Source organism: Echiichthys vipera (genome assembly GCF_963691815.1).
Source record: "Echiichthys vipera genome assembly, chromosome: 17".
In the NCBI taxonomy this organism is placed as follows: Eukaryota; Metazoa; Chordata; class Actinopteri; order Perciformes; family Trachinidae; genus Echiichthys; species Echiichthys vipera.
In genome coordinates this window covers 117,501-132,500 of record NC_139842.1, presented here as the reverse complement: position 1 = coordinate 132,500, position 15,000 = coordinate 117,501, and the positions used below count along the sequence as shown (strand labels likewise).

General features: G+C 54.8%; 2 protein-coding genes across 2 annotated transcripts in view; both read right to left on the bottom strand.

Moving 5' to 3' along the window:
* The window catches only part of itga2b (integrin, alpha 2b), a gene marked incomplete at both ends in the record, with an annotated part of 34,283 nt that extends 21,971 nt beyond the window's left edge, over positions 1–12,312 (bottom strand). The window contains 14 exons of the mRNA XM_083931170.1: positions 283–355; positions 4,677–4,729; positions 4,879–4,944; positions 5,483–5,526; positions 5,729–5,773; positions 6,050–6,169; positions 6,433–6,478; positions 6,831–6,880; positions 7,860–8,073; positions 8,376–8,504; positions 8,999–9,081; positions 9,361–9,491; positions 10,992–11,123; positions 12,260–12,312. Of these exons, the coding sequence (XP_083787296.1) occupies positions 283–355; positions 4,677–4,729; positions 4,879–4,944; positions 5,483–5,526; positions 5,729–5,773; positions 6,050–6,169; positions 6,433–6,478; positions 6,831–6,880; positions 7,860–8,073; positions 8,376–8,504; positions 8,999–9,081; positions 9,361–9,491; positions 10,992–11,123; positions 12,260–12,312 (1,239 nt within the window). The remainder of the gene's footprint in view (positions 1–282; positions 356–4,676; positions 4,730–4,878; positions 4,945–5,482; positions 5,527–5,728; positions 5,774–6,049; positions 6,170–6,432; positions 6,479–6,830; positions 6,881–7,859; positions 8,074–8,375; positions 8,505–8,998; positions 9,082–9,360; positions 9,492–10,991; positions 11,124–12,259) is intronic.
* Positions 12,313–13,208: 896 nt separating this feature from the next.
* Positions 13,209–15,000, bottom strand: part of maptb (microtubule-associated protein tau b) — a 13,833-nt gene continuing 12,041 nt past the window's right edge. The window contains exons 5-8 of the mRNA XM_083930588.1: positions 14,511–14,592; positions 13,944–14,053; positions 13,573–13,719; positions 13,209–13,499 (exon numbers count right to left, since the gene is read on the bottom strand). Coding sequence (XP_083786714.1) covers positions 13,467–13,499; positions 13,573–13,719; positions 13,944–14,053; positions 14,511–14,592 — 372 coding nt within the window. The 3' untranslated portion in view covers positions 13,209–13,466. The remainder of the gene's footprint in view (positions 13,500–13,572; positions 13,720–13,943; positions 14,054–14,510; positions 14,593–15,000) is intronic.

The following is a 15,000-nucleotide window of genomic DNA, read 5'->3' as shown; positions in this document are numbered from 1 at the left end:
CCTCAGTGTCTCTCACCTGTCCTCAGGTGTGTCTCACCTGTCCTCACTGTCTCTCACCTGTCCTCTGTGTCTCTCACCTGTCCTCTGTGTCTCTCACCTGTCCTCTGTGTGTCTTACCTGTCCTCACTGTCTCTCACCTGTCCTCAGGTGTGTCTCTCACCTGTCCTCTGTGTGTCTCACCTGTCCTCAGTGTCTCTCACCTGTCCTCTGTGTGTCTTACCTGTCCTCAGGTGTGTCTCGCCTGTCCTCACTGTCTCTCACCTGTCCTCAGGTGTCTCTCACCTGTCCTCTCTCCTGCAGCTGCTCCGTCACTCTGTCCATGAAGAGAGGAGCTCCGACCAACACGTCGTCCAAACTACAACACAAAAAACACCTCAGCTGACAGACGGGTTCTGATGGGGGACAGACGGGTTCTGATGGAGGACAGACTGGTTCTGATGGGGACAGACGGGTTCTGATGGGGACAGACTGGTTCTGATGGGGACAGACTGGTTCTGATGGGGACAGACGGGTTCTGATGGGGACAGACGGGTTCTGATGGGGGACAGACGGGTTCTGATGGGGGACAGACTGGTTCTGATGGGGACAGAAGGGTTCTGATGGGGGACAGACTGGTTCTGATGGAGGACAGACGGGTTCTGATGGAGGACAGACGGGTTCTGATGGGGGACAGACTGGTTCTGATGGGGACAGACTGGTTCTGATGGAGGACAGACTGGTTCTGATGGGGACAGACGGGTTCTGATGGGGACAGACGGGTTCTGATGGAGGACAGACGGGTTCTGATGGGGACAGACGGGTTCTGATGGGGACAGACTGGTTCTGATGGGGACAGACTGGTTCTGATGGGGGACAGACGGGTTCTGATGGGGGACAGACTGGTTCTGATGGGGGACAGACTGGTTCTGATGGGGACAGACTGGTTCTGATGGAGGACAGACTGGTTCTGATGGGGACAGACGGGTTCTGATGGGGACAGACTGGTTCTGATGGGGACAGACGGGTTCTGATGGAGGACAGACTGGTTCTGATGGGGGACAGACTGGTTCTGATGGAGGACAGACGGGTTCTGATGGGGACAGACGGGTTCTGATGGGGACAGACTGGTTCTGATGGGGACAGACTGGTTCTGATGGGGGACAGACTGGTTCTGGTGGGGGACAGACGGGTTCTGATGGGGACAGACTGGTTCTGATGGGGACAGACTGGTTCTGATGGGGACAGACTGGTTCTGATGGGGGACAGACTGGTTCTGATGGGGACAGACGGGTTCTGATGGGGACAGACTGGTTCTGATGGGGACAGACGGGTTCTGATGGGGACAGACGGGTTCTGATGGAGGACAGACGGGTTCTGATGGGGGACAGACTGGTTCTGATGGAGGACAGACTGGTTCTGATGGGGGACAGACTGGTTCTGATGGGGACAGACGGGTTCTGATGGGGACAGACTGGTTCTGATGGGGACAGACGGGTTCTGATGGGGGACAGACTGGTTCTGATGGGGACAGACTGGTTCTGATGGGGACAGACGGGTTCTGATGGGGGACAGACTGGTTCTGATGGGGACAGACGGGTTCTGATGGAGGACAGACGGGTTCTGATGGGGACAGACTGGTTCTGATGGGGGACAGACGGGTTCTGATGGGGACAGACGGGTTCTGATGGGGACAGACGGGTTCTGATGGAGGACAGACGGGTTCTGATGGGGACAGACTGGTTCTGATGGGGACAGACTGGTTCTGATGGGGACAGACGGGTTCTGATGGGGACAGACTGGTTCTGATGGAGGACAGACGGGTTCTGATGGGGACAGACTGGTTCTGATGGGGACAGACTGGTTCTGATGGGGACAGACTGGTTCTGATGGGGGACAGACGGGTTCTGATGGGGACAGACGGGTTCTGATGGGGGACAGACGGGTTCTGATGGGGGACAGACTGGTTCTGATGGGGGACAGACGGGTTCTGATGGGGACAGACGGGTTCTGATGGGGACAGACTGGTTCTGATGGGGGACAGACTGGTTCTGATGGGGGACAGACTGGTTCTGATGGAGGACAGACGGGTTCTGATGGGGGACAGACTGGTTCTGATGGAGGACAGACTGGTTCTGATGGGGACAGACGGGTTCTGATGGGGGACAGACGGGTTCTGATGGGGACAGACTGGTTCTGATGGGGACAGACGGGTTCTGATGGAGGACGACTGGTTCTGATGGGGGACAGACTGGTTCTGATGGGGACAGACGGGTTCTGATGGGGGACAGACGGGTTCTGATGGGGACAGACTGGTTCTGATGGGGACAGACGGGTTCTGATGGGGGACAGACGGGTTCTGATGGAGGACAGACTGGTTCTGATGGGGACAGACGGGTTCTGATGGAGGACGACTGGTTCTGATGGGGGACAGACTGGTTCTGATGGGGACAGACTGGTTCTGATGGGGACAGACGGGTTCTGATGGGGACAGACGGGTTCTGATGGGGACAGACGGGTTCTGATGGGGACAGACGGGTTCTGATGGGGACAGACGGGTTCTGATGGGGACAGACTGGTTCTGATGGGGACAGACGGGTTCTGATGGAGGACAGACGGGTTCTGATGGGGACAGACGGGTTCTGATGGAGGACAGACGGGTTCTGATGGGGACAGACGGGTTCTGATGGGGACAGACGGGTTCTGATGGGGACAGACGGGTTCTGATGGAGGACAGACGGGTTCTGATGGGGGACAGACTGGTTCTGATGGAGGACAGACTGGTTCTGATGGGGGACAGACTGGTTCTGATGGGGACAGACGGGTTCTGATGGGGACAGACTGGTTCTGATGGGGACAGACGGGTTCTGATGGGGGACAGACTGGTTCTGATGGGGACAGACTGGTTCTGATGGGGACAGACGGGTTCTGATGGGGGACAGACTGGTTCTGATGGGGACAGACGGGTTCTGATGGAGGACAGACGGGTTCTGATGGGGACAGACTGGTTCTGATGGGGGACAGACGGGTTCTGATGGGGACAGACGGGTTCTGATGGGGACAGACGGGTTCTGATGGGGACAGACGGGTTCTGATGGAGGACAGACGGGTTCTGATGGGGACAGACTGGTTCTGATGGGGACAGACTGGTTCTGATGGGGACAGACGGGTTCTGATGGGGACAGACTGGTTCTGATGGGGACAGACTGGTTCTGATGGGGACAGACTGGTTCTGATGGGGACAGACGGGTTCTGATGGGGACAGACTGGTTCTGATGGGGACAGACTGGTTCTGATGGGGACAGACTGGTTCTGATGGAGGACAGACTGGTTCTGATGGGGACAGACGGGTTCTGATGGGGACAGACGGGTTCTGATGGGGACAGACGGGTTCTGATGGGGGACAGACGGGTTCTGATGGAGGACAGACGGGTTCTGATGGGGACAGACGGGTTCTGATGGGGACAGACGGGTTCTGATGGGGGACAGACTGGTTCTGATGGGGGACAGACGGGTTCTGATGGGGACAGACGGGTTCTGATGGGGACAGACTGGTTCTGATGGGGGACAGACTGGTTCTGATGGGGGACAGACTGGTTCTGATGGAGGACAGACGGGTTCTGATGGGGGACAGACTGGTTCTGATGGAGGACAGACTGGTTCTGATGGGGACAGACGGGTTCTGATGGGGACAGACTGGTTCTGATGGGGACAGACGGGTTCTGATGGAGGACGACTGGTTCTGATGGGGGACAGACTGGTTCTGATGGGGACAGACGGGTTCTGATGGGGACAGACTGGTTCTGATGGGGACAGACGGGTTCTGATGGGGACAGACGGGTTCTGATGGAGGACAGACGGGTTCTGATGGGGGACAGACTGGTTCTGATGGAGGACAGACTGGTTCTGATGGGGGACAGACTGGTTCTGATGGGGACAGACGGGTTCTGATGGGGACAGACTGGTTCTGATGGGGACAGACGGGTTCTGATGGGGGACAGACTGGTTCTGATGGGGACAGACTGGTTCTGATGGGGACAGACGGGTTCTGATGGGGGACAGACTGGTTCTGATGGGGACAGACGGGTTCTGATGGAGGACAGACGGGTTCTGATGGGGACAGACTGGTTCTGATGGGGGACAGACGGGTTCTGATGGGGACAGACGGGTTCTGATGGGGACAGACGGGTTCTGATGGAGGACAGACGGGTTCTGATGGGGACAGACTGGTTCTGATGGGGACAGACTGGTTCTGATGGGGACAGACGGGTTCTGATGGGGACAGACTGGTTCTGATGGGGACAGACTGGTTCTGATGGGGACAGACTGGTTCTGATGGGGACAGACGGGTTCTGATGGGGACAGACTGGTTCTGATGGGGACAGACGGGTTCTGATGGAGGACAGACTGGTTCTGATGGGGACAGACGGGTTCTGATGGGGACAGACGGGTTCTGATGGGGACAGACGGGTTCTGATGGAGGACAGACGGGTTCTGATGGGGACAGACTGGTTCTGATGGGGGACAGACGGGTTCTGATGGAGGACAGACGGGTTCTGATGGAGGACAGACGGGTTCTGATGGGGACAGACGGGTTCTGATGGAGGACAGACGGGTTCTGATGGAGGACAGACGGGTTCTGATGGGGACAGACGGGTTCTGATGGGGACAGACGGGTTCTGATGGAGGACAGTTCTCACCCGTCTCCGTTGATGTCAGCTGCAGCCACACTGTGTCCAAAGTAGGACGCCACCTACAGGAAGAGGAACACACACACTGATGACATCACAGTGTGTTCTGATGACATCACAGTGTGTCCTGATGACATCACGGCGGGTTCTGATGACATCACAGTGTGTTCTGATGACATCACGGCGTGCTCTGATGACATCACAGTCTCACCTGAGCTCCTTTGAAGGTGTGGTAAACTCTCAGAGTTCCAGCGCTGCGACCGTCGTAGATCGTCACCTGTCAACACACAGATTCACCTTAGAACCCTGAAGGACCCGGAAGAACCCAGAAGAACCCAGGAGAACCCGGGAGGAACCCAGGAGAACCCAGGAGAACCCAGGAGAACCCGGGAGGAACCCAGGAGAACCCAGGAGAACCCGGGAGGAACCCAGGAGAACCCAGGAGAACCCAGAAGAACCCAGAAGAACCCGGAAAAACCCAGAAGAACCCGGAAGAACCCAGGAGAACCCAGAAGAACCCAGAAGAACCCGGAAGAACCCAGAAGAACCCAGAAGAACCCAGAAGAACCCAGGAGAACCCAGAAGAACCCAGAAGAACCCAGAAGAACCCGGAAGAACCCAGGAGAACCCAGAAGAACCCAGAAGAACCCGGAAGAACCCAGAAGAACCCAGAAGAACCCAGAAGAACCCGGGAGGAACCCGGAAGAACCCAGAAGAACCCGGAAGAACCCAGGAGAAACCAGGAGAACCCAGAAAAACCCAGGAGAACCCAGAAGAACCCGGAAGAACCCAGGAGAACCCAGGAGCAGTCTTACGGTTCCGGCCGTGTTCCTGTCGTTGGGCGCTCCCACCAGATAATCTGAGACCAAACATCAGTGAGGATGTAAAGGCTGCTAGCATAGCTACATGCTAACATCATATATTATATTATATTATATTATTATTATTATTATTATTATTATTATTATTATTATTATTATTATTATTATTATTATAATATTTCTCATGTTAAACTGAGTGTTATTAGTATAGTATTCAGAGACTCTGTGATGGATCCTCACCCGGGGTGGAGTCTGGGGTCAGGAGCCCACTGGACACAGAGTAACCTGACACACACACACACACACACACACACACACACACACACACACACACACACACACACACACACACACACACACACACACACACACACACACACACACACACACACACACACACACACACACACACACACACACACACACACACACACACACAGATGCTAATGCTTACGTGCTAATGTTAGCATGCTAGCATTCGTTCACAGGGAATTCTGGGTAATGTAGTAACACCAGAGAGGTGAACCTTTCAAAATAAAAGCTCTCCTGTGCGTTACTCACCCCGGTAAAGGTCATAACCGCCGCTCTCAGCTGATTGGCTGATGCCGGTCACATGGGGGGTGGGATCACGACTCCGCCCACTGCTGATGATGTCACTCACACCGACCGTGATGACCTGACCTGGAATCAACATGGCCGCCGTGAACCCTCTTACTTACACATCACCGATCCAACCAATCACAAGCTGTGAGGTCACAGCCGCTGTGGGCGGGGCCTGTGAGGTCACAGCAGCTGTGGGCGGGGCCTGTGAGGTCACAGCAGCTGTGGGCGGGGCCTGTGAGGTCACAGCTGCTGTGGGCGGGGCCTGTGAGGTCACAGCTGCTGTGGGCGGGGCCTGTGAGGTCACAGCTGCTGTGGGCGGGGCCTGTGAAGTCTCCACTCACCCTGGAAATAAAAACTCCCCGGAGCTCCGAGAACCAGCCGCCCCCCCTACACACACACACACACACACACACACACACACACACACACACACACACACACACACACACACACACACACACACACACACACACACACACACACACACACACACACACACACACACACACACACACACACACACACACACACACACACACACACACACACACACACACACACACACACACACACACACACACACACACACACACACACACACACACACACACACACACACACACACACACACACACACACACACACACACACACACACACACACACAGAGTTATATACATCTGGTCTGTCGTCATGGCGACTGTCAGCATCATTATGAGTGGCTCCGCCCACTGACTCACCGTGGTGATGTCAACGCTGAAGCCGACCTCACAGTAGCGCTGGTCGTTTCCTAGGCAACAGCAGAGACACTGTAAACAACTGACTCCGTCAAACTACAATTAAACTACAGGTGAACTCCAGGTGAACTACAGGTGAACTACAGTTAAACTACAGGTGAACTCCAGGTGAACTACAGGTGAACTACAGGTGAACTACAGTTAAACTACAGGTGAACTACAGGTGAACTACAGGTGAACTACAGGTGAACTACAGGTGGACTACAGTAAAACTACAGGTGAACTACAGGTGAACTACAGGTGAACTACAGGTGAACTACAGTTAAACTACAGGTGAACTACAGGTGAACTACAGGTGAACTACAGTTAAACTACAGTTAAACTACAGGTGAACTCCAGGTGAACTCCAGGTGAACTACAGTTAAACTACAGGTGAACTCCAGGTGAACTACAGGTGAACTACAGGTGAACTACAGGTGAACTACAGGTGAACTACAGTTAAACTACAGGTGAACTACAGGTGAACTCCAGGTGAACTACAGGTGAACTCCAGGTGAACTCCAGTTAAACTCCAGGTGAACTACAGGTGAACTACAGGTGAACTACAGGTGAACTACAGTTAAACTACAGGTGAACTACAGGTGAACTACAGGTGAACTACAGTTAAACTACAGTTAAACTACAGGTGAACTCCAGGTGAACTACAGTTAAACTACAGGTGAACTACAGGTGAACTACAGTTAAACTACAGTTAAACTACAGGTGAACTACAGTTAAACTACAGTTAAACTACAGGTGAACTACAGGTGAACTCCAGTTAAACTCCAGGTGAACTCCAGTTAAACTACAGGTGAACTCCAGGTGAACTACAGGTGAACTCCAGTTAAACTCCAGGTGAACTCCAGGTGAACTACAGTTAAACTCCAGGTGAACTCCAGGTGAACTCCAGGTGAACTCCAGGTGAACTACAGGTGAACTACAGGTGAACTACAGGTGAACTACAGGTGAACTACAGGTGAACTACAGGTGAACTACAGGTGAACTCCAGGTGGACTACAGGTGAACTCCAGGTGGACTCGCCGTAGTTCATGCGTCGGTAGTCGTCCTCCATCAGACGCGCTCTGCAGGGCGAGAAGGCGCTGCTGTTTCCTGTCCTCTGGTCCAATAGGAAGCAGGTCCCCACAGGAGTCTTCCCTGACTCCGCCCCTTTCCTCTGAACCAGCCAATGAGAGAGCGGGGCACACGCCTGACAGGTGACAGGGTACGTTAGACCAGCAGGTGTGTGTGTGTGTGTCTGTGTGTGTGTGTCTCTGTGTGTGTGTGTCTCTGTGTGTGTGTGTGTGTGTGTGTGTGTGTGTGTGTGTGTGTGTACCAGCAGGTGTGTGTGTGTACCAGCAGGTGTGTGTGTGTGTGTGTACCAGCAGGTGTGTGTGTGTGTGTGTGTGTGTGTGTGTGTGTGTGTGTGTGTGTGTGTGTGTCTGTGTGTGTGTGTGTGTGTGTGTGTGTGTGTGTGTGTGTGTGTGTGTGTGTGTGTGTGTGTGTGTGTACCAGCAGGTGTGTGTTGCTGACAGAAATCACTGCAGCTCCAAACATCTGTCCGTTCTTGGAGCTCGTCAGTTTGAGTCCGGAGCGCTCGTGTTCCTGTTCTCCTGTGGACCAGAACCTGCTGACTGAGACCTGCACCCCAGACCCCCCATCACCCCAGACCCCCCATCACCCCAGACCTGCACCCCAGACCCCCCATCACCCCAGACCTGCACCCCAGACCCCCCATCACCCCAGACCCCCCATCACCCCAGACCCCCCATCACCCCAGACCTGCACCCCAGACCCCCCATCACCACAGACCTGCACCCCAGACCCCCATCACCCCAGACCCCCCATCACCCCAGACCTGCACCCCAGACCCCCATCACCCCAGACCTGCACCCCAGACCTGCACCCCAGACCCCCCATCACCACAGACCTGCACCCCAGACCCCCATCACCCCAGACCCCCCATCACCCCAGACCTGCACCCCAGACCCCCCATCACCACAGACCTGCACCCCAGACCCCCATCACCCCAGACCCCCCATCACCCCAGACCTGCACCCCAGACCCCCCATCACCACAGACCTGCACCCCAGACCCCCCATCACCACAGACCTGCACCCCAGACCCCCCCTCACCCCAGACCCCCCATCACCCCCATCACCCCAGACCTGCCCCCTGATCACCACAGACACGCCCCTGATCACCACAGACCCGCCCACTGGTCACCACAGATACGCCCCCTGATCACCACAGACACGCCCCCTGGTCACCACATACACGCCCCCTGATCACCACAGACACGCCCCCTGGTTACCACAGACCCGCCCCCTGATCACCACAGACCCGCCCACTGGTCACCACAGACACGCCCCCTGATCACCACAGACCCGCCCCCTGATCACCACAGACACGCCCCCTGATCGCCACAGACACGCCCCCTGATCACCACAGACACGCCCCCTGATCGCCACAGACACGCCCCCCCACACACACTCACCTTCCAGGTCAAAGTTGATGATGTCACAGGCCCCGCCTCCAGGGGACCAGGGGCAGAGGAACACGCCCCCTCCCTCCCTCACTCCTGATTGGTCGGTGTCAGCTCTGGGAGCTCCAACCACCACGAAGGACCTGCAGAGGACGCAGAACCTTCATCAGCACTCAGACCCCTCAAGGGGCGGGGACCCTGGAGCACCGTGGTGGACCCCGGGGGTCAGGGGTCCCCCTGAAGAAGGAGGCCTTCAGGATCTGGTCTCCCAGAAGACTCCGGAGGTGGTTCTGAGGTCCCCACAGGTCTGAAGGGCTGCAGCCTCTGCTGGGTCAGAGGCAAAGCAGCGGGTGTGGGAGGAGTTCACACAAGTCCTGGAGAAGGACTTTGGGGGGCACCGAGGTGCTTCTGGACCACCATTCAGCACCTCAGGAGGGGGACACGGGGAACCGTCCAAGCTGTTCACAGTAAGGACGGGACGCTGGTGCCCTCAGCTGATGAGGTCATGGGGCGGTGGAAGGACTCTGAGGAAGTCCTGAATGGGCCCAACACGCCCTCTTTTGTAGAGGCAGAGCTGGAGGCTGATGGGGATCATCGTCAACATCTCTGACAGAAGTCACTGAGGAAGGAAACAAGTCCACAGAGGCAAAGCCCCAGGATCCATGAGCTGCATCCACACATGCTGAAAGCTCTGGGGCTGGAGGGGCCGTCCTGGTCCTGGTCCTGGTCCTGGTCCTGGTCCTGGTCCACACGTCTCTGACACACTGGTGGAAGTCTGGGACAGTGCCGAGGGAGTGGCAGACCGGGGTGGTGGTTCCTGTTCAGAAAGGGGGACCAGAGGGTGTGAGCCAGTTCCAGGGGGATCACACTCCTCAGCCTCCCTGGTGAAGTCGACTCCAAGGTGCTGGAAAGGAGGTTGGTCCTGTAGAACCTCAGACTGAAGAGGAACCAGGTGGATCCAGTCCTGGACCTGGACCAGGACCAGCTCTGCACTCTCCAGGATCCTGGAGGGGGTCTGGGAGTGGGCCCATCCGGTCTACATGTGCTTTGTGGATCTGGAGAAGGCCCATGACCGGGTCCCTGGAGATACTGTGGGAGGTGCTGGGGGAGTCTGGGGGGAGGGGGTCTCTGTACCCCCAAAGAGAGAGCTGAGTCCGGATCCTGGGCAGAGGCTGAAGAGGAGTCTGAGAGCGCCCTCCCACTGTGCCTCCGTCACAGGTTAGAGCGCCCTCCCACTGTGCCTCCGTCACAGGTTAGAGCGCCCTCCCACTGTGCCTCCGTCACAGGTTAGAGCGCCCTCCCACTGTGCGTCCACGCTCGTGCTCGTACACGTGCGCACGCTCGTGCTCTTACACGTGCAAACGTGCTTTACTAAAGCCCACCTCTCCCAAACGGGCCGTGGACGGCAAGCGTGCCGCTCCTAGACGTGGTACGGTTGCATCACACTGGTCAAAGGAACCAGACTTTAGCCGTGACACGTGCTGGGGCACGGCACGGAGGCACAGTGGGAGGGGGCACGGCACGGAGGCACAGTGGGAGGGGGCACGGCACGGAGGCACAGTGGGGCAATGAGTAATAAACAGGAAACACCAGATTAACAGGTTTAATTAAAGTGAATTAAAGGTTAATGAAAGCGTCCTCACGTGTCGTTGAAGGTGTGGAAGTCGACGGAGAATCCAAAGAGACTTCCTGTCGGTCCGCTGAACATCACAGCGTCATCCAGGTTCAGACACACACACACACTCACACACACACTCAGCAGCTCACACACACACCTGAACACACTCCGCAGCTCACACACACACCTGAACACACACATTTCACCCGTCTGTCTGTCTCTGTGTGAACCCGTCCGTCTGTCTGTGGACTGAAGCAGCTCTGTTCTGTTATATATGTGTGTGTGTGTGTGTGTGTGTGTGTGTGTGCGTGTGTGCGTGTGTGTGTGTGTGTGTGCGCCTGCGTGTGTGTGTGTGTGTGTCTGTGTGTGTGTGTCTGTGTGTGTGTGCGTGTGTGCGCCTGCGTGTGTGTGGTGACAGATGATTGACAGACGGCCGTGGCGCTCTAACCACATGTGTTTCCTGTTTCCTGTTAGGAGCTAAAAATAAAAGCTTTTATCAGTTCGTCCAGACTTTTATTTTGTACTCGTTCGTCTTCGTGGTGCGTTCAGGGACGTCTGTTTATCTCAGACTGAACCTCCAGACGACGGCGTGGAGAGAACGCCCCTAAACCCACGGTTCAGTTCTGAGGTCAACACGTAACCATGACGACGGTTCGACTGTTGAAGGATGGACTTCCTGTTGTGACCCGACCGCTCTCTTCTCTAACATAACAGGTGAATGCTGTGCTCTGATTGGCTGAGGCCGTCCCACAGGCGTGCATTACCCCGACACACGGACGCTGGAGTCCGTGTGTCGGGGTAACGTCCTCATCCTCGGGCATTGAACCGGACGCCCCGCGGGACACTGACCCGTCAGCGGAGACGTAAGCGTCCGTACACACACGCGTCGATCACAAACAGATTCAGACTCAAGAGAAACTTTATTGGTACAAAGAACTTCAACAGAGCGGCGCCGGGTTCAGGTGCATTCTGGGTAATCTGAGAAGCTTCTGGGGCGAACAGCACTTCACCATGATTGGCTTAGAGGGATGACATCACAGACAGAGGCCGTCTGGGGTTGGAGGGATTTTATAAAGGAAGCTAAAGCACCAGCCCAGGCTCATTATGATCAGTTAGCATGGGTTAGCATGGATTAGCATGGGTTAGCATGGATTAGCATGGGTTAGCATGGGTTAGCATGGGTTAGCATGTTCTCTGTTGACGATGGAAACTCTTCAGTGACTTCCTGATAAATAAATAAATAAATAAATAAATAAATAAATAAATTAACTGTTCAGATCCGTCCACACTGACACACGATTGGTTGGAGTCATCTCTGAATCTGCCACGTCATTGGCTGTCGACATGTTGTCACGTGATGTCACTTCCTTAGCGGTTAAACTTCTCTACAGAAGGATCCAGGAGCCGCTTGTGTCTCTGCGGCGTCTGAGGCTTTTGTTCCCAACAGACGCTCAGTTCAGGTTCACACTCGTCTCTCAGTGAACAGCATGAGGCTAAGCTAACAGTGGTTAGCTCGGGGCTAACAGTGGTTAGCATAGATGCTAGTGCTTTCCCTCCGTTTCCAGTCTTTGTGCTAAGCTAAGCTAAGCTAAGCTAAGCTAAGCCAAGCTAAGCTAAGCTAGGTTCCTGATGTCCTGGACACACAAAGATTAAAGTAAGAGAACAGAGAAGTGAACTGAGCTGTGATTGGCTGCTGATGAGGATGAGCTGAGCTGTGATTGGCTGCTGATGAGGATGAGCTGAGCTGTGATTGGCTGCTGATGAGGATGAGCTGAGCTGTGATTGGCTGCTGATGAGGATGAGCTGAGCTGTGATTGGCTGCTGATGAGGAGGAGCTGAGCTGTGATTGGCTGCTGATGAGGATGAGCTGAGCTGTGATTGGCTGCTGATGAGGATGAGCTGAGCTGTGATTGGCTGCTGATGAGGAGGAGCTGAGCTGTGATTGGCTGCTGATGAGGAGGAGCTGAGCTGTGATTGGCTGCTGATGAGGATGAGCTGAGCTGTGATTGGCTGCTGATGAGGATGAGCTGAGCTGTGATTGGCTGCTGATGAGGATGAGCTGAGCTGTGATTGGCTGCTGATGAGGATGAGCTGAGCTGTGATTGGCTGCTGATGAGGATGAGCTGAGCTGTGATTGGCTGCTGATGAGGAGGAGCTGAGCTGTGATTGGCTGCTGATGAGGAGGAGCTGAGCTGTGATTGGCTGCTGATGAGGAGGAGCTGAGCTGTGATTGGCTGCTGATGAGGAGGAGCTGAGCTGTGATTGGCTGCTGATGAGGATGAGCTGAGCTGTGATTGGCTGCTGATGAGGAGGAGCTGAGCTGTGATTGGCTGCTGATGAGGATGAGCTGAGCTGTGATTGGCTGGCCTTATAAAAAGGTGTTTGAGTATTTCAGATGAAGGTCGTGAGGAAAAAGGAAAAATGAGGATTTGTTTCTTTCTTCCATCAGGCAGTTTCCTTGGTAACGGGGGGGGGGGGGGCTCTGCACAGGATCGTCCAATCACAGGCCTTGTTTGGCGAGGGAGGCAGACACCTGACAGGAAGAGGAAGTTGTTGGTTAAAACGTGAATGTGTGCGTCTTTGGTTCGAACAGGAAACTCGCTCACCTGGTCGGCCAGGGTGTCGAGGGGCGGAGCCTCTCCGGCGTTAAGGTCACGGTGAGAGGGGGCGGAGTCAGGCTGGACGATGATGTCAGCGCCGTGGTCGGTTCGAGCTTTGGCGCCTTCTCTGAAGCTCAGCTTCTGAGTCTCAATCTGTCGACGTCAACACAAGCTGTTAGCGTGCTGTTAGCATGATGCTAGCATGCTGTTAGCATGATGTTAGCATGTGTTTACCTATTGTTTACATGTATGTCTGTTGATATCGTTTAGTTGACATGTTTGCCTGATGTTAGCGTGTTGTTAGCATGTTGTTAGCCAGTTGTTAGCGTGTTGTTAGCTGGGTGTTAGCATGTTGTTAGCATGTTGTTAGCGTGTACCTTCTTCTTCCCTCCTCCCGGCACGTGCGTGACGTTCTCCAGAGAACCGACTTTAGACTGAACTGTTTTAAAATCCACCTTCTCTGATTTGATCTCAACGTTCCCTCCACCTGCACACACACACACACACACACACACCACAGTAACACACACACACACACACACCACAGTAACACACACACACACACACACACACACACACACCACAGTAACACACACACACACCACAGTAACACACACACACACACACACACACACACACACACACACACACACACACACACACACACACACACACACACACACACACACACACACACACACACACACACACACACACACACACACACACACACACACACACAGTTATACTCCACAGTAACACACAAACACACACACACACACACACACACACACACACACACACACACACACACACACACACACACACACACACACACACACACACACACACACACACACACACACACACACACACACACACACACACACACACACACACACACACACACACACACACACACACACACACACACACACACACACCTGGTTTGTGGCAGATGTTCACTTTGGAGCCGCACTTCGACGTCACAGTCGTGAGATCCAGCTTCTTATGGACGATCTGCACCTGCAGACAGACAGGTGAGAGACAGACAGGTGAGGGACAGACAGACAGGTGAGAGACAGACAGGTGAGAGACAGACAGGTGAGAGACAGACAGGTGAGAGACAGACAGGTGAGAGACAGGTGAGAGAGAGACAGGTGAGAGAGAGACAGGTGAGAGAGAGACAGGTGAGAGACAGGTGAGAGACAGGTGAGAGAGAGACAGGTGAGAGACAGACAGGTGAGAGACAGGTGAGAGACAGGTGAGAGAGACAGGTGAGAGACAGACAGGTGAGAGACAGACAGGTGAGAGACAGACAGGTGAGAGACAGACAGGTGAGAGACAGACATGTGAGAGACAGACAGGTGAGAGAGAGACAGGTGAGAGACAGACAGGTGAGAGACAGACAGGTGAGAGACAGACAGGTGAGAG